General features: G+C 45.5%; 1 protein-coding gene across 2 annotated transcripts; it reads right to left on the bottom strand.

The window, feature by feature from the left end:
• Nucleotides 1-8,140: 8,140 nt before the first annotated feature.
• On the bottom strand, nt 8,141-25,847 carry PSMG2 (proteasome assembly chaperone 2). Of its 2 annotated transcripts, none has more exons than XM_038746653.1 (7): nt 25,755-25,847; nt 19,581-19,752; nt 15,793-15,851; nt 15,173-15,291; nt 13,968-14,141; nt 10,772-10,892; nt 8,141-8,557 (listed from the first exon to the last, which is right to left on the bottom strand). In XM_038746653.1, exons 1-7 carry the CDS (start codon nt 25,812-25,814, stop codon nt 8,462-8,464), a joined length of 801 nt encoding a protein of 266 aa, XP_038602581.1. In that variant the 5' UTR covers nt 25,815-25,847; the 3' UTR covers nt 8,141-8,461. The 2 variants fall into 2 exon arrangements, with proteins under 2 accessions (XP_038602581.1, XP_038602582.1); XM_038746654.1 differs by having other exon boundaries at nt 8,172-8,554.
• Between the last annotated feature and the right edge of the window lie 1,103 nt (nt 25,848-26,950).

The following is a 26,950-nucleotide window of genomic DNA, read 5'->3' as shown; positions in this document are numbered from 1 at the left end:
CATTTTACAGATGAGGGAATTAAGGCCCAGAGAAGAGAAGTGACTTGCCCAAGGACCTACAGTAGACATGTGGCCGCTCACCTCCTCATTGTACCTCATTCTCGCCTGTCCTGCCATCGACCCCTGGCCCACGTCCTCCCCCTGGCTTGGAACGCCCTCCCTCCACACATCCGTCAAGCTAGCTCTCTTCCTCCCTTCAAAGCCCTATTGAGAGCTCACCTCCTCCAGGAGGCCTTCCCAGACTGAGCCCCCTTTTTCCTCCACTCCTCTCCATCCCCCTGCCCTACCTCCTTCCCCTCCTGACAGCACCTGTATATGTGTTTGTGCAGATTTATTACTCTATTTATTTTACTTATAGACGCTTACTATTCTATTTATTTTGTTAATGATGTGCATCTAGCTTTAATTCTATTTGTTCTGACGACTTGACACTTGTCCACATGTTTTGTTTTGTTGTCCGTCTCCCCCTTCTAGACTGTGAGCCCGTTGTTGGGTAGGGACCGTCTCTATATGTTGCCAACTTGGACTTCCCAAGCGCTTAGTACAGTGCTCTGCACACAGTAAGCGCTCAATAAATACGATTGAATGAATGAACAAATGGCAGCAAACCTTGTGACTCCCAGGCCCGTGCCCTGTCCCCATGCAGCAGGCAAATGGCAGAAAACCTTGTGACTCCCAGGCCCGTGCCCTGTCCCCATGCAGCAGACAAATGGCAGCAAACCTTGTGACTCCCAGGCCCATGCCCCAACCCCATGCAGCAGACAAATGGCAGCAAACCTTGCGACTCCCAGAACCATGCCCTAAACCCATGTGGCAGACAAATGGCAGCAAACCTTGTGACTCCCAGGCCCGTGCCCTGTCCCTATGCAGCAGACAAATGGCAGCAAACCTTGTGACTCCCAGGCCCGTGCCCTGTCCCCATGCAGCAGACAAATGGCAGACAAATGACAAATGACAAATGGCCCCTTCCTTCCTCTCCCCCTCGTCTCCCTCTCCATCCACCCCATCTTACCTCCTTCCCTTCCCCACAGCACCTGTATATATGTATATATGTTTGTACATATTTATTACTCTATTTATTTATTTATTTATTTATTTATTTTACTTGTACATATCTATTCTATTTATTTTATTTTGTTAGTGTGTTTGGTTTTGTTCTCTGTCTCCCCCTTTTTAGACTGTGAGCCCACTGTTGGGTAGGGACTGTCTCTATATGTTGCCAATTTGTACTTCCCAAGCGCTTAGTACAGTGCTCTGCACATAGTAAGCGCTCAATAAATGCGATTGATGATGATGATGGCAGCAAACCTTCTGACTCCCAGGCCCATGCTCTAACCCCATGCAGCAGAATGAACACTTGGGGTAGATAAGTAGTCATCAGGTTGGACGCAGTCTACTTCCCACGTGGGGCTCTCGGTCTTAATCCCCATTTTACAGATGAGGGAACTGAAGCCCAGAGAAGAGAAGTGATTTGCCCAAGGACCTACAGTAGACATGTGGCTGCTAACCTCCTCATTGTACCTCATTCTCGCCTGTCCCGCCATCGACCCCTGGCCCACGTCCTCCCCCTGGCCCGGAATGCCCTCCCTCCACACATCCGCCAAGCTAGTTCTCGTCCTCCCTTCAAAGCCCTATTGAGTGCTCACCTCCTCCAGGAGGCCTTCCCAGACTGAGCCCCCTTTTTCCTCTCCTCCTCTCCATCCCCCTGCCCTACCTCCTTCCCCTCCTGACAGCACCTGCATATACGTTTGTGCAGATTTATTACTCTATTCATTTTACTTATGCATACTTACTATTCTATTTATTTTGTTAATGATGTGCATCTAGCTTTAATTCTATTTGTTCTGACGACTTGACACTTGTCCACGTCTTTTGCTTTGTTGTCTGTCGCCCCCTTCTAGACTGTGAGCCCGTTGTTGGGTAGGGACCGTCTCTATATGTTGCCAACTTGGACTTCCCAAGCGCTTAGTACAGTGCTCTGCACACAGTAAGTGCTCAATAAATACGATTGAATGAATGAACAAATGGCAGCAAACCTTGTGACTCCCAGGCCCGTGCCCTAACCCCATGCAGCAGACAAATGGCAGCAAACCTTGTGACTCCCAGGCCTGTGCCCTAACCCCATGCAGCAGACAAATGGCAGCAAACCTTGCGACTCCCAGGCCCGTGCCCTGTCCCCATGCAGCAGACAAATGGCAGCAAGCCTTGTGACTCCCAGACCCGTGCCCTATCCCCATGCAGCAGACAAATGGCAGCAAACCTTGTGACTCCCAGACCCGTGCCCTGTCCCTATGCAGCAGACAAATGGCAGCAAACCTTGCAACTCCCAGGCCCGTGCCCTGTACCCATGCAGCAGACAAATGGCAGCAAACCTTGCGACTCCCAGGCCCGTGCCCTGTCCCCATGCTGCAGACAAATGGCAACAAACCTTGCGACACCCAGGCCCGTGCCCTGTCCCCATGCAGCAGACAAATGGCAGCAAACCTTGGGACTCCCAGGCCCGTGCCCTAACCCCATGCGGCAGACAAATGGCAGCAAACCTTGTGACTCCCAGGCCCGTGCCCTAACCCCATGCAGCAGACAAATGGCAGCAAACCTTGCGACTCCCAGAACCGTGCCCTAAACCCATGTGGCAGACAAATGGCAGCAAACCTTGCGACTCCCAGAACCGTGCCCTAAACCCATGTGGCAGACAAATGGCAGCAAACCTTGTGACCCTCAGGCCCGTGCCCTGTCCCTATGCAGCAGACAAATGGCAGCAAACCTTGTGACTCCCAGGCCCGTGCCCTGTCCCCATGCTGCAGACAAATGGCAGACAAATGGCAGACAAATGACAAATGACAAATGGCCCCTTCCTTCCTCTCCCCCTCGTCCCCCTCTCCATCCCCCCCATCTTACCGCCTTCCCTTCCCCACAGCACCTGTATATATGTATATATGTTTGTACATATTTATTACTCCATTTATTTATTTATTTTACTTGTACATATCTATTGTACTTATTTTATTTTGTTAGTGTGTTTGGTTTTGTTCTCTGTCTCCCCCTTTTAGACTGTGAGCCCACTGTTGGGTAGGGACTGTCTCTATATGTTGCCAATTTGTACTTCCCAAGCGCTTAGTACAGTGCTCTGCACATAGTAAGCGCTCAATAAATACGATTGATGATGATTTGTTAAGCGCTTACTATGTGCAGAGCACTGTTCTAAGCGCTGGGGGGATAAAAGGTGATAAAGTTGTCCCACGTTGGGCTCACAGTCTTAATCCCCATTTTACAGATGAGGGAACTGAGGCTCAGATAAGTTAAGTGACTTGCCCAAGGTCACACAGTAGACATGTGGCAGAGTTGGGACTCGAACCCATGACCTCTGACTCCAAAGCCCGTGCTCTTTCCAATGAGCCACACTGCTTCTAATAATAATAATAATGGTATTTATTAAGCGCTTACTATGTGCAAAGCACTGTTCTAAGCGCTGGGGAGGTTACAAGGTGATCTGGTTGTCCCACGGAGGGCTCACAGTCTTCATCCCCATTTGACAGATGAGGTAACTGAGGCCCAGAGAAGTGAAGTGACTTGCCCAAAGTCACACAGCTGACAGTTGGCAGAGCCGGGATTTGAACCCACGACCACTGACTCCAAAGCCCGGGCTCTTTCCAGTGAGCCACGCTGCTTCCCCGCTGCTTCTCTGTGCAAAGCTCTTCAAAGCTCTCTTCAAAAGCAGCGTGGCTCAGTGGAAAGAGCCCAGGCTTGGGAGTCAGAAGTCATGGGTTCTAATCCTGGCTCCGTCACTTATCAGCTGTGTCACCTCGGACAAGTCACTTAACTTCTGTGTCTCAGTTAACCCATCTGTAAAATGGGGATAAGACTCTGAGCCCTGCGTGAAACCACCTGATCACTCTATATCTACCCCAGCGCCTAGAACACTGCTTGGCACATAGTAAGCGCTTAACAAATACCATCATTATTTAATTATATCAGGGTCATCCTTCATTCATTCATTTATATTTATCAAGCACTTACTGTGTTCAAAGCACTGTACTAAGCCCTTGGGAGAGTACAATGTAACAGCAGACACATTCACTGCCTGCAATGAGCTTACAATCTAGAGGGGAGACAGATATTAATATAGATTGCTCACCCTCTGAATCCTCAAGGACTCCAGTTTCCCTTGAGGTCTCAAGAGTGATAGCTAGGGACTTGGGTTTTGGGAATTTATCAGGGAAGGCTTGTTGGACGAAATGGGTTTTTAGGAGGGCTTCGAAAATAGGGAGAGTTGTGCTTTGTCAGAATAATTTAAGGGGAGGGAGTTCCAGGTTGGTGGGACAGTATTGCCTGGTACATAGTAAGCGCTTAACAAATATCATAATTATTATTATTATTATTGAGTGAAGGATGGAGGTGAAGCAATCAAATACAAGGTACGACTAAGATGGATTGAGCAGAATGAAGGAAGCGAGCTGGAGAGCTCCAGCTTGTACTTCCCAAGCGCTTAGTACAGTGCTCTGCACACAGTAAGCGCTCAATAAGTACGATTGAATGAATGAATGAATGAGAGAAGTTGGTGAAAAGGGTTGATAATGCTGCCTTTTTTGTTTCCTCGGCATAGAGAAGCAGTGTGGCTCAGTGGAAAGTGCACAGGCTTTGGAGTCAGTGGTCATGGGTTCAAATCCTGGCTCTGCCAACTGTCAACTGTGTGACTTTGGGCAAGTCACTTAGCTTCTCTGTGCCTCAGTTGCCTCATCTGTAAAATGGGGATTAAAACTGTGAGTCCCCCGTGGGACAACCTGATCACCTTGTAACCTCCCCAGTGCTTAGAACAGTGCTGTGCACATTGTAAGTGCTTAACAAATACCATCATTATTATTATTATTATTATTATTATCATTATCAGGCTAAGTGTAGACATTCTTCTTTCCCCCAGCCCCCATGCAACCAAAACAGGAGTTCTTGGTTATTCTAACTACATCCTGAATTGGTCCTGAATTTAAAGCCTGTTTGTTCTATTTATTTAATAATCAGTAATGATGATTATTAGAGAAGCAGTGTGGCTCAGTGGAAAACAGCCCGGGCTTTGGAGTCAGAGGTCATGGGTTCAAATCCCAGCTCTGCCAATTGTCAGCTGTGTGACCTTGGGCAAGTCACTTCACTTCTCTGGGCCTCAGTTCCCTCATCTGTAAAATGGGGATTAAGACTGTGAGTCCCCCGAGGGACAACCTGATTGCCTTGTAACCTCCCCTGTGCTTAGAACAGTGTTTTGCACATAGTAAGCGCTTAATCAATGCCATCATTATTATTATATGTTGTGTGCTTACTATGTGCCAAGCACTGTTCTAAGCACTGGGGTAGATACAAGGTACTCAGGTTGTCCCAAGTGGGCTCACAGTCTCAATCTCCATTTTACAGATGAGGACACTGAGGCACAAAGTTGCGCAAGGTCACACAGACAAACGGCGGATGCGGAATTAGAACCCACGACCTCTGACTCCTAAGCCTGGGCTCTTGCCACTAGGCATTGCTACAAGTTGTGTAATACGTTCAAACATTTGAACTGGTCAAGGTGTGGGCCTTCTGGTTTCCTCCTTGGGAGGCAATTCTAGAATTTAGTTTTGTAGCCTTCAGCTTTATGCCACTGGACCACTCAAGGTCAAACGCGGCGCAAAACTGAGGGGCAAAGAAAAGAGGGGAAAAAGTGGCTGTCTCCTTGGTTTAAAAGCCCCTCAGAAAAACGGTTAAAACTACCTTTTGAATACAAAATAAAAGTTGTTTTTCCTTTTGCTCTACCAAAGCCGGAAAGCAAACGACCCAACAGTTCCATCTGCTGGAAGCTGTAATAAATATCTGTACAGTGCCTTTGATTCACACCTGAAATGTAAACCACTTTCTGAATAATAATAATAATAATAATCATAATAATAATATTTATTAAGTGCTTACTATGTGCAAAGCCCTGTTCTAAGCGCTAGGGGAGGTTACAAGGTGATCAGGTTGTCCCACGGGGGGCTCACAGTCTTCGTCCCCATTTTACAGATGACGGAACTGAAGCAGAGAGAGTAATGATAATAATAATGGTACTTGTTAAGCGCTTACTATGTGCAAAGCACTGTTCTAAGCGCTGGGGAGGTTACAAGGTGATCAGGTTGTCCCACGGGGGGCTCACAGTCTTCAGCCCCACTTTACAGATGAGGGAACTGAAGCACGGAGAGTAATAATAATAATAATAATGATGGTATTTGTTAAGCGCTTACTATGTGCAAAGCACTGTTCTAAGCGCTGGGGAGGTTACAAGGTGATCAGGTTGTCCCACAGGGGGCTCACAGTCTTCAGCCCCATTTTACAGATGAGGGAACTGAAGCACGGAGAGTAATAATAATAATAATAATAATGATGGCATTTGTTAAGCGCTATGTGCAAAGCACTGTTCTAAGCGCTGGGGAGGTTACAAGGTGATCAGGTTGTCCCACGGGGGTCTCACAGTCTCCATCCCCATTTTGCAGATCAGTTGAAAACCATTTTTCCATTTTTTTCCATGTTAACAAGCTACTACTTCAGCCAGTTGTTTCCCCCACAAAGCCTAGACCTTCCCAAGAAATCAATAGAAAAGATGGAAATGTGATCCATAAATAACTCTATCAACATTTCATACCAACTTGAAAATAAAATCAATCAATCAATCAATCGTATTTATTGACTGCTTAGTGCAGAGCACTGTACTAAGCGCTTGGGAAGTACAAGTTGGCAGTATAGAGACAGTCCCTACCCAACAGTGGGCTCACAGTCTAGAAGGGGGAGACAGAGAACAAAACCAAACATATTAACAAAATAGAATAGATATGTACAAGTAAAATAGAGTAATAAATATGTACAAACATATATATATATATATGTTTATATATATATATAAAATCCAGTACCAAATTTGGCTCCACCCAGTCTCACTTTTTTCCCTGAGGTGTGTTTCTAATACACCAAGGAAGTCTTCCAGACTTCCATCAACAGATTGGCCCAAGGGTTAATTTCTTCCCCATACCATACCTTTTCCAGCCCCAAGTAGTCAAATCTTGAGGAGGAAAATGATTTGTGAAGCACAACACGCTCTGGAATTTTTTTTTAAATGGTATTTGTTAAGTGCTTACTAAGTGCCAGTCACTGTAACTAAGTGTTAGGGTGGATACAAGATAATCAGGTTGGACACATTCCCTGTACCATAGGGGGCTCACAGTCTTAATCGGCACTTTACAGATGAGGTAACTGAGCCCCAGGGAAGTTAAGTGACTTGCCTAAAGTCACACAGCAGACAAGTGGCAGAAATGGGTTTAGAACCCAGGTCCTTCTGAATCCCAGGCCTGTGCTTATTCATTAGGCCACGCTGCTTCTCACCCCAGACCCTCTGCTTGGGGTGACCCAAATCCAAGGGTCTTAAGAAAACTCCTGTGGGGATCGGAGGGAATGGCTTTCGACTTCAAGACCCTAATTATCCCCACAGGGCCTGAACCAAAATAGTTCTGACAGGTTAACGGGCTCAGCGAGACAGTGGTCCCTTCCCACTATTCCTTCAGCACTCCTGCATCAACTAAGCACTTGGCTACTCACCCCACTCACTGCACTGCATACGCATCTTTATACTCTACTGTTACCTCCTACTCGCATCTTTTTTATTGTCTGTCCCCCCTGCTAAACTGTAAACTCCTTTGAGAGTGGGGATCTTGCCTACCAACTCTATTGTACTCGCCCAAGCACTTAGTGCAGATCTCTGCACAGCATAAGTACCTCAAATCAATACTACTGAGTGAGTACAGGGCAGAAGCACTCTTACGGAAACTGCTCTGAAGGAGTTCACCAGGCTCGGAAGATGTCTAGAATCTCTTCTGTATCAGAAATGGAGTTCCCTCGGTAAGGAGAGATGCATTTTAATTAGGTTTGTAGTCCTCCGAGGCCCCACAGAATGGCCTGACTAAGGAGGTGGTGGAAACAGGGTACAAGTTTAAAGTGGTTCAGAAACAAGGAAAGGAAAGCTAATAATGAGGGAGGTGGAAAGTGGGATGGGAAATGAACATGGGCAACTTGTCCAGAACACGGGAATGACGGGAACCGGCACAATCACATCTTCATGAATAGACGCTGGCTTCTGGACAGAACAATTACTTCATTGGCCGACTGTAGGATTTGATATCTAAATATACACGAAGGCTAGGATTTATTTTAGGCTGAACCAAAACACACAAGATTTGGGGAAGAATTTACTAAGAAACCATTTATTAGACAATATTTACACCTGCTGTGACTGAAGAACATAGGGAAATAGTATACTGCTTCCTTTGTGATATTCCCTGAAACTGCAGGAAACAGCTGCTATTTAGAGAAATGTGGTCAGGGAATCCAATCTGCTTTTCAAGTTTTTTAAATAGCTGTACATAGGTATTCGCTATTTTAGAGTTCGGAGTCTCATGTTGCTCTTTTACTACCATCAAAAAAGTGCAGGTGGAAGGCCACTTCCAAAAAGCAGCCTCCAAGAACTTGGTATTTTCCACTGTGGAGTAGCAGCCTTGGGATCATTGCTCTGCTGGTTTAAACACAAAAAATACATTAGATTTTCAATCTTTACTGTTAAAATCCATTTTAATACCCACAGGTTCGAAAGCCTGGTCTTAATCGACTCCCCTCTTTGGCCTGCCCACTTTGAGGTCAGATCTGAGAGAAAAAAAAAGTGCTAAAACCCCTAACCCTAAGGGGCATTGGGCTCTCCCCTTCTATGGCAATTAGAGATTCATATCCAAGAACCTTCTTCCTGGCTTCGTCTCCAAAGGGAAGCTGGGGATCTCAGAGAACTCTCTTTTCAGCCTGATCCAAGGAAGGTTCAGCAGGCTGGACCCCTTGCTCTTTGGCAACTGGATGCAGAGAGAGTTGCAAACAGTCCAAGAACACCCTTCTTCTTAATACTGTGTGCAAAGCACTGTATTAAGCGCGTGCCACTTTGCGCGCCAGAGACTAAATCCACAAAAAAAACCATGTCGAAAAGCCCTGGACAATGGTCGGACAGATCTTTTCTCTTAGGACTTGAGACAAAAGGGACAGTGTCATCTGATTCAAAGGCTCAAAGCAGAGGACTTTTTACTTGCAGAGCGAAAAATCAAACCACGGTTGACCTGCTTGCCCAGCAGTCTTCTCAATCCCAGAGCTATGTGGTGGGGCTGTTCGGAATGAACCACCAACTTTTCTTTTCAATAGTATTTGTTAAGCGCTTACTGTGTGTCAACCACTGTTCTAAGCACTGGGGTGGGTATAAGTAAATTAGGTTGGACACAATCCCTGTCCCACACGAGGCTCCCAGACTAAGTAGGAAGAAGAACAGATACTTAAACCCCATTTTACAGTTGAGGAAGCTGAGGCACAGGGAAGTGGAGTGCCTTCCCCAAGGTTACACAGCAAGCAATTGGCAGAGCCTGGATTAGAACCCAGGTCCTTCGATCCCCATGTCCAGGCTGTGCTGCTTTGAGGGTAGAAGCAATTCCAGTGGACCCACCAAGGACCCAGGCCTCCAACAGCAGATATGCTCTGTTTAATAAGTTGGCGTAGCGTGGGCCTGACAGGGTGGTCTCAAAGAATAACCTCAAGGATAGCGGACGGATCATCTTAATGAGAATCAACCCTCACTGGGGACCACGTCAAACCATCTTCCTACTGAGTGCAAACAGGGATGTCTGTGCTGGAGACCACTGCTGCAGTGGAGCAAATTGGAAGCCAGATACCACCTTGTCTTGTGGCTGATTGAGTAGTAGAGAGGCACACACCAAAATATGGAACTGCATTTTCAACAAGGGCGTGATGCTTTCACATCAGGCCCGAAAACTAAGTCATCTTAATTACTATAGATGCTTGACACCTATTTCTTCTCCAGCTGTTTGCCATAAATTACATTTTTCCTTAATATCTCAAAACCAAATTGGATTTCTCTGGCTTCCCAGAAACAAAGCTTTCGGTTCCAGAGGAAACTGCAAGAGTAAGCACGAATTCTTTCCCTATGGCAAAAAGAGGAAATGATCAGCGAGGAAAGGTTTCATCTTGAACTCCGTTTACAAGGTTTAAATGATTTCCAGCTAAGAGCAAGATTCATGGCCAACCAGTCTTTAATGTGCATGGACAGGAACAGGGCCCAACATTGCGAGCTCCAACTCCAGTATAAGCCCACACAACTCGGGTAACTTTCAACCAGCTGACCATTCATACCACTTGTGCTGGCAGGAGGGACAAAAGGGAGTAGACACTGGGAGCTTCGCAGCTGGATTCACCACAAGCCCTCGGACAGTGTTTTTCTCAAATTCAGACCCTGGGGCCCTGCCCTAGAATCCAGTGACTCTCTAGGCCCCTCAGCAACCCACCCCTAGAAGCAAAACATCGTCTTTATCCTAGCCTCTCAGGAGGTGGAGATGGCCAGCTCAGCCTGTTTAAAAAGCCTGTAGCTTCCTGCTGCTCCTACCGAACTGCTGTTTGGGGCTCTGTGATCTCTCTGGAAACCCGACGCCCTAGGCCCTGGGTTAGTTGGTAAAAATTAAAATAAAAGCAAGACTACTAAATCAAATAGCTTTCATCTCAACCGCCCTTTTTCCTTTCCTGTCAGAGGTATGGCTGGGCTGAACTACTTTTCATGAATCGAGCCACTGTCCCAATTTATAAATGAGATTTTATATTACTAATCTCCTCGGAAATGGCACACAGAGACAATAAATGAAGACAAACCATGCCACAAGGTTAGAGACCTATAAGAAAGAGCACTCACGGGAGTTTTAAGAACCTGCAGCCACTCATTGAGATAATTGGCCAGATCAATCGCGTCAGGGATGTTGTCTCCTTCCGAACAGAATTTCAGTAAGACAGCCATTTGTATTCCTTCTGAACAACTAGAACAAACAAAAACCACTCCATCAATATTATTCCACTAACAAGTCATCAGTGAAAATGTTTGTTCTGATCCTGGTACTTGGGCAAGTCACTTGGCTTCTCTGTCCTTCAATTCCTTCATCTGTAAAATGGGGATCAAGACTGTGAGACCAATGTAGGACAGGGACTGTGTTCAACCCAATTATCTTGTATCTAACCCAGCACTTAGTACAGTGCCTGGCACAGAGTAAGCGCTTAACAAATACCAGTCAGTCAGTCAGTTAGTTTATTTCTTCATCTAGCCTAAGGTAATAGTGATAATAATAATTTTGGTATTTGTTAAGCGCTTACTATGTGCAAAGCACCGTTCTAAGCGCCGGGGAGGATACAAGGTGATCAGGTTGTCCCATGTGGGGCTCACAATCTTAATCCCCATTTTACAGATGAGGTAACCAAGGCAAAGAGAAGTTAAGTGACTTGCCCACAGTCACACAGCTGACAAGCCGTGGAGCCAGGATTAGAACCCATGACCTCTGACTCCCAAGCCTGTGTTCTTTCCACTGAGCCATGCTGTAAGGTGTCCACTTGTCTGGTTTTTGGCCAGCCAGAAACTGAACTTAAAAACCCCTGGGCTAAATGTCTCTGCTAGCAGCTGTCCCTCTTCCATTTCAGGGAGGTGGGCAGCGGCCTCAACTGACAGAATGAATGAATATTTATTACTCTATTTTACTTGTACATATTTATTCTATTTATTTTATTTGGTTTATATGCTTTGTTTGGTTGTCCATCTCCCCCTTCTAGACTGTGAGCCCACTGTTGGGTAGGGACCGTCTCTAGATGTTGCCAACTTGGACTTCCCAAACGCTTAGTACAGTGCTCTAGTGTACACAGTAAGCGCTCAATAAATACGATCGAAGAAGAAGAAGAAGAAGAGGGGGCCGTAAAGTTCTCCTCCGCTGAACCATCCGCAAAGACAAACCTTAGGGCCGGGAACGCGCCCTGCTGGACCCTGCGGATTGTCAGGCAATGCCTCCTTCAGGAAGGCCTAGCTGAGTGGAGGGTGGTCAGTGCCAAGCTTTTTTATTTATAATCAAAAGAGGTAATGAAGGTAAAGGAGAGAGAAGGGCAGGAGGCTGGGACTGAGCTTGGGGTAGGGGAAAAAAAAGGACAGGTGCAAAGATCCACCACAAGCAGCAACAGTTACTGAAGTCCGAACTGGAAAAATAAATAAGATGAAAATTATGACCTTGAGACTTGAGTGTAAATTCTTTTTTTAAAAATGGTATTTGTTAAGCGCTTACAATGTGCCAGGCCCTGTACTATGCTCTGGGGTATGTACAAGATAATCACGACGGATACAGTCGATGTCCCACAAGGGGCTCACAGTCTTAAGCCCTATTTTACAGATGTGGGAACTGAGGTCCACAGAAGTGAAGTGACATGCCCAAGGTCACACAGCAAACAAGCGCTTAATAAATACCATCATTATTAAGTGGTGGAGACAGGATTAGAACCCAGGTCCCCTGACCCCAGGCCCAGGCTCTTCCCACTAGGCCATTTAGCTTCTCAAGGAGAAACATACTTCATTCTGCTGCCCCAATTATTTTTCTAGAGAAGTGTTCAGTCCATGTTTTCCCTCTCTTCAAGATCCTCCAGTGGTTGCCCATCCACCTCTGCATCAGACAGAAACTCCTTACCATTGGCTTTACGGTCCACTCCTTTAGCCACAGTACCCCACTGATCTTTGTTTTTGTGTTTATGTTGTCCAAGTGTTTTATTTTATGACTGAATCCAGTCCCTTCTCCCTCTTACTTTTAGATTGTTAACAGCCTGAGAAACAGGGACCATGTTATTTCCCAACTGTGTATTCTTTCCCAGAGCTTAGCACAGTGCTGTGCACCCAGAAAGTACAACTATCAAGGAACTCTACTACAAAGTTGATATCCATTAATGCAGCTATGGGAGTGAGTGACAGGTAGCCCAGTTTCCCTGTTGGGCTTGATTGACAGGAGATCAACTTGGGGCATGAGTCTGGAAGCGGCCAGCGCTGACATGGCAGAGGTGGTCCAGAGGCCTCTTTAATCAATCAATCTATCAATGGTATTTACTGAGTGCTTACTATGTGCAGAGGACTATACTAAGAACTTGGGAAAGTACAACAGAATTAGTGGACACGTTCCCCGCCCATAACAAGCTTACAGTCTAGAGGGGGACACAGATTTTAATATAAATAAACAATTTATAACACATAACTTAAAAACCCGGATGCCACAGGGTTGGACATTCTGACTCAATCTGCCAAGGTTCAGTGGAGGGAAATGTCACGTCAAAGCAATGCGCTTGTCTTGCTATTGTAGTATTTTTCCCAATTGATTATCATTAGTATTAATATTATAATTGTGACACTTGTGAAGTGCTTACTAGGTGCCACGCACTGTACTAAGCATGGAGATAGATACGAGCTAATCTGGTTGGACAGAGTCCATGTCCCACATGGGGCTCACAGTCTTAATCCACAGAAAAGATAAATGGATTGCCCAAGGTCACACAGCAGACAAGTGGCAGAGCCAGAATTAGAACCCAGGTCCTCTGATTCCCAGGCCCGAGGTCCTTCCACGAGGCCGTGTTGCTGCTTCTCTTAGTATTCACAGCACTTATGTACATATATGCAATTTTATTTATTTGCATTGCTGTCTCCCCCACTCCAGACTGTAAGCCCACATTGTGGGCAGGGAATGTGACTGTTTATTGCTGTATTGTATTCTCCCAAGCACTTAGTACAGTGCCCTGCACACAATGAGCACTCAATAAGTACGACTAAATGAATGAATGGTCTATTACTTAATAAATGCCACTGATCCAGTAAGTGATCCCAGCCCAATATTTGGTCTAAGTGTGGCAACAATGGATACCTAGAGGAATGAAGTAATGGTTGTTCTCCTTGACAACTATCTTGATGGTGGAGCCTATACCACTCACCTTTTTCTTCCTATGGACTCTAATTTATTCAAACTCTTTTTGAACATATTATTTTGATCTATTGGCATGACTTCTGGGGAAAAACAGTCCAAAGTTTTACTAGTTTTAATGCTCACCTGAGCTTGTAGAGTAGCTTTGTGATACCTCCTCCAGGAATTTGAATACACATTTCAGAATCCTGTATTTCAGGAAAAGACAGTGTTTCTTCCATTTCCTTCCAGTTCAGGTGCTGGATCTGATTCCCAATATTCTTTTGCAATTCAGGGGTGAATAAATATCGGAATGGAGTACTGGAAACAATGACAAAACTGATTCAGAAAAACACGAACCCTCACTTACCTTCCCTTTGAGAGAGACTCAAACACTCTCTCCCCTTCCATCCCCCCGACCCAGTGACAATATTTGGCCATTTTTTTTTACCTAGTCATTTTTTAAGAGGAGAATCAACAACATTTTCTTTAACATGGACACTTTTATTTCTCCTTTTCAACCTCAGAACTAATTGTGTTTTGGTCTTTTCCAATCCCAACATGGCCTTTCTTTCTGGATTAATACACAATCTCAGAAAAGACTCATATTTGAGTTTGATCTTAGGCATTTCCCACCACTTGAGAGGATGCTCACCTCGCCAGGCCCTACAGGACCACCTTTTTCAACACCTTGCCTGGAGTGGGCTTTGTCTTAAAACCACAGTACATAATACAAGAGTTCAAAATGAAAACAGAAACACTTTGAACTGGATTTAAGATAAGCAAATGCTGTGAAAATTCCAGCAACCTACACGTGGAAGTTATTAATGAATCAGTGATTCTGTAGGTGAACCTCGTTACACAACTACTACTCAAAGGCGTCTCTGTTTTCCCTGATGAATTGTGTTGGAATGGAAACAAAGCCTCCCATGCCTTGCTGATGCTTACCTTTGCCATTTGAAAGCCCTTGGGCCAAGTGTTGCCATTGCTAACTCTCAGGATTTAAGAGGTAATGAAATAAATCATTTACAGATTTTTTTTTTTTCCACAAGGCTTCATCTAGCATGTACTTAACCACTCAGGCATCCCAACTGTACTGTAAAGCAGAGTTATTTACAGTTACAAAAATAATGCAAATGGCAGTGTAACCTTCTCCAAAGACACCGGCATCTCTACTCACCCTGTCACATGCCCTATTAAATTCTAATGATCACAAACACCAAACCACACAGTAATAATCATCCCAAGACGTACGCGTGGGCACACAGACCTCTAAAATTTACTTGAATTTTTGACTTCTCCAAAGGCTGCAATAACCATTCCTAAAGATGATGTCTGGCCTAGAAACATACCCCTGAAGCTGCTGATCATCCCGCTGGTAAGCATGGCTGCTTGAAAGAACAACAACTCTGGCGCACTTACTGCTCTTCACCCAGGAAAGGAGGGCTTCACAAAATGACCTGGATTTGTACTTCGAAACATCATGAAAAGAAGGAAGGATAAGGAAATAAGAGGACTAAGTTAGATCTCTCTTACAATGTATGCACAACCTCTCAGTAGTCTCAAAACAAATCACCAATCTGGTACATCCACGGTTTTTTTAAAAGTTCTGGATAAATTTAGTGGTTGCTTGGCATTATGACGTTTTCATCTCCAGAGCTTTTACTGAGTACTGAAAATATAGGTCCAGATCTAGAGCGAACCTATTTCTTTAGTCTGAAGTTTACTTCTGAATGAGACACGACAAGCTGTAAGGCCTAATTTTTAATCTTCCCCATTAGCCGTCGACCTCATCAAAAATAGGAATTGCACCTAAAATCCTGTGAGATACTGCCCGGTTTCTGTGCATCTTAAAATTATGATTGTGAATATGATCTTTACAACTTAATCGCAAGAAATATTTGTTTCGGTATTTTCTTACTCAAACTAACTTTTAATAAATTTAACAAGGCCAGCTAGCTAATATACAAACCTTAATAAATGGTGATCTTATTTGGAGAACAACCAGATTCTTTGAAGGCAATGAATACACTGAGGAAAAAAAAGAAGAGAAAGAAGCTGATTTGAGGAAGTGGAATGTCAATGACACATCTAGTGAGGAAATGTATTCAAATGCTTAACATGGTACAGCACTAAAGTTCAAATCCAACATTTCCTGCATCTAGCATTCTTTCTCAATTACTAAATGAAGAAAATAAGCTTGTGTGCAGGCACCCTATGTCAGCACAAAGAAGCAGTGTGGCCTAGTGGAAAGAGCATGGGCCTGGGTTCTAATCCAGGCTCTGCCATATAACTTCTGGGTGACCTCGGGCAAGTCACTTAACTTCTCTGTGTCTTATTTCCCACATCTGCAATACCTACGGGAGCCCCGTGTGGGACCTAATTAATGACCTTATATTTACCCCAGGGTTTGGCATATTATAAGCACTTTACAGATACTGCAGTTTTATTATTACTGTTTACTCAAATGACCAAAATTTTCCAGAGAACAGTGTTACTGATAATGAGCCAGAGCTACTGGTCTTCAAGGCATAATGAGGCAGTAGAGACAACTCAAATCTGAAGGCGCTGGAGGCATGCAAGAGTACACGGAATACTTAATTTATGATCATCTAAGTTTAGACAGAGGGTACTCACGTCACCTCTGAATTTTTCCCATTTCTGGTTTATGACCCCAGGCTGTAAGGTATGCATAATATATCTGTGCTCCCTCCCACCTCATTCCCCTCCATCTTACCTCCTTCCCTTCCCCACAGCACCTGTATATATTTATATATATTTGTACATATTTATTACTCTATGTATTTATTTTACTTGTACATATCTATTCTATTTTATTTTGTTAATATGTTTGGTTTTGTTCTCTGTCTCCCCCTTCTAGACTGTGAGCCCACTGTTGGGTAGGGACTGTCTCTATATGTTGCTAACTTGTACTTCCCAAGTGCTTAGTACAGTGCTCTGCACACAGTAAGCGCTCAATAAATACGATTGATTTTTTTTAATGGTATTTGTTAAAATTTACTACATTGCAGGCACTGTACTAAGCGCAGAGATAGACACAAGCTAATCAAGTTGGACCCAGGCAAAGACCCACAGGGGGCTCACAGTTTTAATTCCTATTTTACTGATGACATAACTGAGGCACAGAGAAGTGACTTGTCCAAAATCACAGGGCAGACAAGTGGCAGAGCCGGGATCAGAACCCAGGTCTTCTGACTCTTGTTTGCCTTCCCCGCCCCACAACACCACCGCCTCTGCTTACTGTCACTACTGCTGCTGGGCCCCTAAGGAGCCCCGAAAACTGTTGGCCAGAAGGGTGAGGCTGGGTAGGGAGCTCGTGGTGACTGAGAATTGCCACAAGGCCCCTTTCCTTCCCCGCCACCGCTTATAATGGCCAAAGCAGTAGCAGCGGCTGCAGAGCTCTCCAGAGCAGGGGCATGGGAGTCAGAGGACCTGGGTTCCAATCCTGGATCTGTCACTCACTTGTTGTGTGACCGTTACAAGTCATTTCCTACCTCTGTGCCTCAGTCTCCTCATCTGTAAACTGGGATTAAAAACCTCCCATTTAGGAGGTGAGCCTGATGAGGAACAGGGTGTGTGTCTGACGATTCTGTATAACCCAGCACTTGGAACAGTGCTTGGTGCATAATACGTGCTTAACAAATTCACTCACTCAATCGTATTTATTGAGCTCTTACTGTGTGCAGAGCACTGTACTAAGCGCTTGGAAAGTACAATTCGGCAACAGATAAAGACAATCCCTACCCAACAATGGGATCACAATCTAGAGTACCACAACTATTACTGTTCTCTTCTGTGGGCCAGCTAATGAGGACCATCAGCTAATAGGGAGGAGGTGGGCGGACACAGCAGGAGCTCCTGGACAGACCTGTGATCTACTCACTGGGTGGATGGGGAATTTAATTCCAAGCAGTGGACTCCAAGGCTCTCCCCGCCATACTTCCAAGCAAGAACACAGCTGCTTTGATGTCTTTCAGATCCACAGCCTCAGCCCCTACCTCATCCACCACCTCCTCAGAAACCTACGAGTCTTCACTGTCCCCTGTCCCCAACCCCCCCATGCCATTTGGAAAATCGGCTCCAACATCCCCCCGACCGCCCCCCGACCCCCCACTAAACTGAGTGCTTGGCCCTTGGAGTCACCAGGAGAAAAGACAGGCAAAGCCTTTTGATTGACTCAGAGCCCGTTGTTGGGTAGGGACCATCTCTATATGTTGCCGACTTGTACTTCCCAAGCGCTTAGTACAGTGCTGTGCACACAGTAAGCATTCAATAAATACGACTGAATGAATGCATGAATGGTAGGGGGTGATAAGAATCCCTTTAATGTGTAGGCAATGGTGCTTTGCAAGTATGGAAGCAGAACGATCTCGTGGAAAGAACACAGGCCTGGGACTCAGAGGGCTGAGGTTCTGGGTTCAAATTATGATTCTGCCATTTGCCTGCGGTTTGACCATGGAAAGTCACTTAACTTCTCTGTGTCTGTTATCTCATCTGTAAAACGGGGAATCAATACCTGCTCTTCCTCCCACCTAAACAGTGAGCCCCACGTGGGACAAGGACTGTGTCCAAGCTGATTAACTTGTATCTACCCCAGCGCTTAGTACCACCCTCGAACCTGCCCTCCCTCTCAACTTCCTAAATAAAAACACAACCAGGAATAAAACTCATTTTTTTATCAGTAACACCACACATTCACACATACGAAAATGATGTAGAAAGAAAAAGGATGAATGAGTGAAAGAGACCAAGATCAGAAAGAAATCTCTCTCTCTCTCTGAACTGCTGTACACTTCAGGGAGATCCCCTCCTCTTTTCTGCCTCCTCACCTCACCCACCCCATATGCTTTAGCTCCCTCACCTTGTAGCTCACTAAGTACTCAACCCTTATGAAAGTACACAATACCATTGCCCCGTGAGGCGGGATTATGGTGAGATGGATTAATATTGAGTATAATATTGGGTATTATAATATACTGCCTTTCCCTCTAGACTGTAAACTCAATGTGGGCAGGGAATGTGTCTACAAACTGTTGTACTGTACTCTCACAAGCACTTCATACAGTGTTCAGCTCCGAAGTGCTCAATAAATACCTCCGATTTGACTGATACCAAATACGCCACCACCCTCCCCAACTTCAAAACCCTCTTAAAATCTCATCTCTTCCAAAAGGCCTTCCCTGACTAAAACCTCTTTTCCCCAACCTGCCCTACCCTAAGTGTCGCCTACGCACTCGGTTGTGTCCTCGTTGAGCAATTTGATACTCACCATAGCACTTCTGTACAAATCCTTATACTCTACACCTGTTGGTAATTTCTTTTCATGTCTGTTTCTGCCTCTAGACTGAGGGCTCCTTGTTGGCAGGGAATGTACCTACCAGTTCTATTTGTATTGTACTCTCCCAAGTGCTTAGTACAGTGATCTTCCCACCATAAGCGCTCAATAAATACTACTGATTGACAAACAGACCTTGTTTCAGATTGATATCTCAAGTTAAGGCATAGCTTCAGGAACTAATTGCAATATAAATCCAGGTAATTACTTAAATCTCTTGGTGCAGAGAGAGCAGTATATTACAGTTAACATTCACAAAATGTGAGTGCGACTCATTTCTAACTCAGCACTTGGAAATGCCTAAAATATGGCTGGCGTTTGCAGTGTAGCAGTGACATAACAAATACCATCATCATCATCATCATTATAACTGAGGCATTCCGGCTGGGAATAGTCTCACATACCTTCGGCATTTACACTCAGCTCTGTCGAGTTGTTTTCTGTACTGGCATACGGATTGTTTCCAACCATTGGCACGAGACAGTCTGTGTAAAAGTAGCCAACCTTGGGCATGTTCAATGTAGAAATAATTAGATCCGTCGCAAGCTGGCCAACATTCCCCACTGACACGGCAGGCTGAAATCACAAAAGAATCATACATTAAAAGCCAGCCTTGCACATGAACAACAGCTCCAATGACAAGCAAGCAATCCAATCACCTGAAGTCAACAACTAACACTTAAGTGCTGGTAATTAGTGAAACATTAACTATAAGATATAACTCAGACATAAATCCTGGGCTACAAAGTCTTCTCTCAGGTTGGGATGCAGAGGTGTTCAAGAGGAGTGGGGTGACTGCTGGCCTACTGGAAAGAGCACAGGCCTGCGAGTCGGAAGACCTGGGTCCTAATCAATCAATCAATCGTATTTATTGAGCGCTTACTGTGTGCAGAGCACTGGACTAAGCGCTGGGGAAGTACAAGTTGGCAACATATAGAGACAGTCCCTACCCAACAGTGGGCTCACAGTCTAAAAGGGGGAGACAGAGAACAAAACCAAACATACTAACAAAATAAAATAGAATAGATATGTACAAGTAAAATAAATAGAGTAATAAATATGTACAAACATATATACAGGTGCTGTATGAATGTGGTATGCTATTACAAACAAATGCTTACTATGCTTGGTACATAGTAAGTGCATAACAAATACCAATCATTCATTCATTCATTCATAATACCACTCCACCACAGACCTGCTGTGTGACCATGGGCAAGTCACTTAACTTCCCTGTGCCTCCATTCCTTCAACTGCAAATTAGGGGGACTCAATAATGTTCTTTGTCCTACTTAGCCTACGAGCCCCACGTGGGGCCTGATTCATTCATTCATAGACTATGTCCAACCTGATTAGTCTGTATCTACTCCAGTGCTTAGTACAGTGCCTGGCACATAGTAAGCGCTTTAACAAATACCTTAAAAAAAAAGTCAAGATAGGATATGATAAGGGCTTAGATCAATTTGGATAGAGAGGAAGGGGTGGATTCTAGAGACGTTGCGAAGGTAGAACCAATAAGATTTGTTAATAGACTGAACGTGCAGGTAGAATGAAAGAGTGGAGTCGAGGATCGTGAGGCAGGGAGGATGGTGTTTTCAACAGTGACGGGAAAGTCAGAGGACAAGGTTTGAGTGGGAAGGTGAGTTCTGCTTTCATTCAATCGTATTTATTGAGCACTTACCGTGTGCAGAGCACTGTACTAAGCGCTTGGGAAAGTACAATACAGTAATAAAGAGTGACAATCCCTGCCCATAGCGATCTTGGAAGGGGGATTAGAACCCAGGTCCTTCTGACTCCGCTGCTTCTCCATTTATCGGGTGGTTACTGTACTAAGCACTTGGGAGAGCACAATGTGACAATACAAGAGAATTGGTAGGCATTCCCGGCCCACAATGGGCTTACAATCTAGGGGACAGACAGGATTGTAATGAGAAGAGGCTCTGGGCAGCATGGCCCAGTGGCTAGAGCCCAGGCCTGGGAGTAAGAGGTCATGGGTTAACAATAATAACTGTGGCATTTGTTTAGCGCTTACTTTGTGCCAGGCACTGTACTAAACGCTGGGGTGGATGCCAGCAAACCGGGTTGGCCACGGTCCCTGTCCCACAGGGGGCTCACAGTCTCAATCCTCATTTGACAGATGAGGAAACTGAGGATCAGAGGCTCCGCCACTTGTCTCCTGTGTGACCTTGGGCAACGTGGCTTGGTGGAAAGAAGCCGGGCTTGGGAGTCCGAGGACGTGGGAGCTGATCCCGGCGTCGCCACTTATCAGCTGTGTGACTTTGGGCAAGTCACTTCTCTGTGCCTCAGTTACTTCATCTGTAAAATGGGGATGAAGATTGTGAGCCCCACGTGGGACAACCTGATTACCTTATATCTACCCCTGTGTTTATAACAGTGCTTGGTACATAGTAAGTGCATAACAAATACCAATCATCCATTCATTCATTCAATTGTATTTATTGAGTGCTTACTGGGTGCAGAGCACTGTACTGAGCGCTTGGGAAGTACAAATCGGCAACATATAGAGACGGTCCCTACCCAACAACGGGCTCACAGTCTAGAAAGGGGAAGCAGACAACAAAACAGGACAAGTAGACAGGTGTCAATACCTTCAGAACAAATAGAATTATGGCTATATACACCGTTAATAAAATAGAGTAATAAATATGTACTGTGTGATCTTGGGCATGACACTCCACTTCTCTGTGCTTCAGTTACCTCATTTGTAAAATGGGGAGTAAGACTGTGAGCCCCACGTGGGACAACCTGATCACTTTGTATCTCCCCCAGCGCTTAGAACAGTGCTTGGCACGTAGTAAGCAGTTAACAAATACCATCATCATTAGTATTATTATTAAAATGGGGATGAAGACTATGAGCCCCACGTGGGACAGCCTGATTACCTTGTATCCCCCCCCAGCTCTTAGAACAGTGCTTTCCAGCACTTAGCACATAGTAAGCACTTAATAAATGCTATTATTATTAATCCCCATTTTACAGATGAGGGAACTGAAGACCAGAGAAGCAAAGTGACTTGCCCTAAATCACCCAGCTGAGCAGTGGCTGAGCCAGGATTAATAATAATAATAATAATGGCATTTATTAAGCGCTTACTATGTGCAAAGCACTGTTCTAAGCGCTGGGGAGGTTACAAGGTGATCAGGTTGTCCCACAGGGGGCTCACAGTCTTAATTCCCATTTTACAGATGAGGTAACTGAGGCACAGAGAAGTTAAGTGACCTGCCCAAAGTCACACAGCTGACAATTGGTGGAGCCAGGATTTGAACCTGCGACCTCTGACTCCAAAGCCCGTGCTCTTCCCACTGAGCCACGCTGCTTCTCTGTTGCCGCCTTGGACTTCCCAAGCGCTTAGTCCAGTGCTCTGCACATAGTTAGCGGTCAATAGATATGATTGAATGAATGGGGAGGGACCGTCTCTGTTGTCGACTTGGACTTCCCAACTGCTTAGTCGAGTGCTCTGCACACAGTGGGCGCTCAATAAATACGACTGAATGAATGAATGGGTAGGGACCATCTCCTGTTGCGGACTTGGTCAACCCAAGCGCTTAGTCCAGTGCTCTGCACACAGTGAGCGCTCAATAAATACAATTGAATGAATGAATGAATGGGTAGGGACCATCTCTGCTGCCGACTTGGACTTCCCAAGCACTTAGTCCAGTGCTCTGCACACAGTGAGCGCTCAATAAATACAACTGAGTGAATAAATGAAATTCTTCTTAATAATAATGATGATGGCATTTATTAAGCAGCGTGGCTCAATGTAAACAGCACGGGCTTTGTAATCAGAGGTCATGGGTTCGAATCCCGGATCCTCCACATGTCTGCTGTGTGACCTTGGGCAAGTCACTTAACTTCTCTGAGCCTCAGTTCCCTCATCTGTAAAATGGGGATTAAGACTGTAAGCCCCACGTGGGACTACCTGATCACCTTGCACCCTCCCCAGCGCTTAGAACAGTGCTTTACACATCGTGAGTGCTTAACAAATGCCATTATTATTATTATTATTCTTAAGCGCTTGCTATGTGCAAATCACTGTTCTAAGCGCTGGGGAGGGTGCAAGGTGATAGCCACTTAGCTGTGTGACTTTGGGCAAGTCACTTCACTTCTCTGTGCCTCAGTTACCTCATCTGTAAAAACGGGGAATAAAACTGTGAGCCCCCCGTGGGACAAGCTGATCACCTTGCAATCAATCAATCAATCAATCGTATTTATTGAGCGCTTACTATGTGCAGAGCACTGTACTAAGCGCTTGGGAAGTACAAATTGGCATCACATAGAGACAGTCCCTACCCGATAGTGGGCTCACAGTCTAAAAGGGGGAGACAGAGAACAGAACCAAACATACCAACAAAATAAAATAAGTAGGATAGAAATGTACAAGTAAAATAAATAAATAAATAAGTAAACAGAGTAATAAATATGTACAACCATATATACATATATACAGGTGCTGTGGGGAGGGGAAGGCGGTAAGGCGGGGGGATGGAGAGGGGGACGAGGGGGAGAGGAAAGAAGGGGCTCAATCTGGGAAGGCCTCCTGGAGGAGGTGAGCTCTCAGCAGGGCCTTGAAGGGAGGAAGAGAGCTAGCTTGCACCCTCCCCGGCGCTTAGAACAGTGCTTTGCACATCGTGCACGCTTAACAAATGCCATTATTATTATTATTAATCGCTTGCGATGTGCAAATCACTGTTCTAAGCACTGGGGAGGGTGCAAGGTGATCGCCACTTAGCTGTGTGACTTTGGGCAAGTCACTTCACTTCTCTGTGCCTCAGTTACCTCATCTGTAAAAACGGGGATTAAAACTGTGAGCCCCCCGTGGGACAAGCTGATCACCTTGCACCCTCCCCAGCGCTGAGAACAGTGCTTTGCACATCGTGAGCGCTTAACAAATGCCATTATTATTATTAAGCGCTTGCTATGTGCAAATCACTGTTCATTCATTCAATCATATTTATTGAGCACTGACTGTGTGCAGAGCACTGTACTAAGCGCTTGGGAAGTACAAGTTGGCAACATATAGGGACGGTCCCTACCCAACAGCAGGCTCACAGTCTAGAAGGGGGAGACAGACAACAAAACAAAACATATTAACAAAATAAAATAAATGGAATAAATATGTTCTAGGCGCTGGGGAGGGTGCAAGGTGATCGCCACTTAGCTGTGTGACTTTGTTCAAGTCACTTCACTTCTCCGTGCCTCAGTTACCTCATCTGTAAAAACGGGGATTAAAACTGTGAGCTCCCCGTGGGTCAAGCTTGCAACCTCCCCAGCGCTTAGAGCAGTGCTTTGCACATCATAAGCGCTTAACAAATGCCATTATTATTATTATTATTATCATTATTAAGCGCTTGCTATGTGCAAATCACTGTTCTAAGCGCTGGGGAGGGTGCAAGGTGATCACCACCACTTAGCTGTGTGACTTTGGGCAAGTCACTTCACTTCTCTGTGCCTCAGTTACCTCATCTGTAAAAACGGGGATTAAAACTGTGAGCCCCCCGTGGGACAAGCTGATCACCCTGCACCCTCCCCGGCGTTTAGAACAGCCAGGGACTGTACTAAGCTCTGGAGCAGATACAAGCTATTCTGGTTGGACACAGAGTATGTCCCACGTGGGACTTGCAGTCTTAATCCCCATTTTACAGATGAGGTAGCTGAGGCCCAGAGAAGTGACTTGCCCAAAAACAACCAGCGGACAAGTGTCGGCGCTGGGATTAGATCCTGGGGTCTTCTGACTCCAAGATCCGCTCTCTATCCATTAGACAGTATTTACTATTCTATTTATTTTATTACTTGTACATATTTACTATTCTATTTACTTTATTTTGTTAATATGTTTAGTTTTGTCGTCTGTCTCCTCCTTCTAGACTGTGAGACCATTGTAGGGTAGGGACCGTCTCTATATGTCGCCAACTTGTACTTCCCAAGCGCTTAGTACAGTGCTCTGCACACAGTAAGCGCTCAATAAATACGGTTGAATGAATGCTTTGCGCGTAGTAAGCGCTTAGTAAATGCCATCATCATTATTACTATTATTAGCAGGTTGTCCCACGTGGGGCTCACAGTCTTCGTGCCCAGGAATGGGGGCACTGAGGCCCAGAGAAGGAAAGTGACTTGCCCGAAGTCACCCGGCTGACGGTTCATCATCATCAATCAATTGTATTTCTTGAGCGCTTACTGTGTGCAGAGCACTGTACTAAGCGCTTGGGAAGTACAAGTTGGCAACATATAGAGACGGTCCCTACCCAACAGTGGGCTCACAGTCTAAAAGAGGGTTGGCAGGGTCAGAAGCAGCGTGGTTCAGTGGAAAGAGCCCGGGCTTTGGAGTCGGAGGTCATGGGTTCGAGTCCCTGCTGTGTGACCTGGGGCAAGTCACTTGCCTCAGTTACCTCATCTGTAAAATGGGGGTGACGACTGTGAGCCCCCCCCATGGGACAACCTGATCACCTTGTATCCCCCCTTGCGCTTTGCACAGAGTAAGCGCTTAACAAATATTATTATCATTATTTATTATTATTATTTATTATTATTATTATGGGGGTCGGGGGTGGCGGACTCACCAGGAGGAGGGTGAGGCCTGTAAAGTCGGGGGCGGCGGGGCCACCGCAGGGCACGAACATCCTGTCCGGGGACGGCCCGGGGAGGGGCGGAAAATGGCCGCCACAACCGCCGCCTCAGGAAGAGGCCGCCCTGGCGGGGAGGGGCCGGGGGCCTCCCTCCCTCCTCCTCCTTCCTTTCTTCCTTCGTATTTATGTCAATAAATGCTCAGTGAATGAGCGCTTACAGTGTGCAGAGCACTGGACTAAGCGCTTGGGAAGTCCAAGTTGGCAACAATCAATCAATCAATCGTATTTATTGAGGGGCCGGGGGCCTCCCTCCCTCCTCCTCCTTCCTTCCTTCCTTTCTTCATTCATTCGTATTTATCTCAATAAATGCTCAGTAAATGAGCGCTTACAGTGTGCAGAGCACTGTATTAAGCAGTTGGGAAGTCCAAGTTGGCAACAATCAATCAATCATTGGGAATCAATCAATCGTATTTATTGAGGGGCCGGGGCCTCCCTCCCTCCTCCTCCTTCCTTTCTTCCTTCGTATTTATCTCAATAAATGCTCAGTAAATGAGCGCTTACAGTGTGCAGAGCACTGGACTAAGCGCTTGGGAAGTCCAAGTTGGCAACAATCAATCGTATTTATTGAGGGGCTGGGGGCCTCCCTCCCTCCTCCTCCTTCCTTCCTTCTTTCATTCGTATTTATCTCAATAAATGCTCAGTAAATGAGCGCTTACAGTGTGCAGAGCACTGTACTAAGCGCTTGGGAAGTACATGTTGGCAACAATCAATCAATCGTATTTATTGAGGGGCCGGGGGCCTCCCTTCCTTCATTCATTCGTATTTATCTCAATAAATGCTCAGTAAATGAGCGCTTACAGTGTGCAGAGCACTGTGCTAAGCGCTTGAGAAGTCCAAGTTGGCAACAATCAATCAATCAATCGTATTTATTGAGGGGCCGGGGGCCTCCCTCCCTCCTCCTTCCTTCCTTCCTTCCTTCATATTTATCTCAATAAATGCTCAGTAAATGAGCGCTTACAGTGTGCAGAGCACTGGACTAAGCGCTTGGGAAGTCCAAGTTGGCAACAATCAATCAATCAATCGTATTTATTGAGGGGCCGGGGGCCTCCCTCCCTCCTCCTCCTTCCTTCCTTCCTTCGTATTTATCTCAATAAATGCTCAGTAAATGAGCGCTTACAGTGTGCAGAGCA

Source organism: Tachyglossus aculeatus, chromosome 5 (genome assembly GCF_015852505.1).
Source record: "Tachyglossus aculeatus isolate mTacAcu1 chromosome 5, mTacAcu1.pri, whole genome shotgun sequence".
Taxonomy (NCBI): domain Eukaryota; kingdom Metazoa; phylum Chordata; class Mammalia; order Monotremata; family Tachyglossidae; genus Tachyglossus; species Tachyglossus aculeatus.
This window is presented reverse-complemented; position numbering and strand designations above follow the sequence as displayed.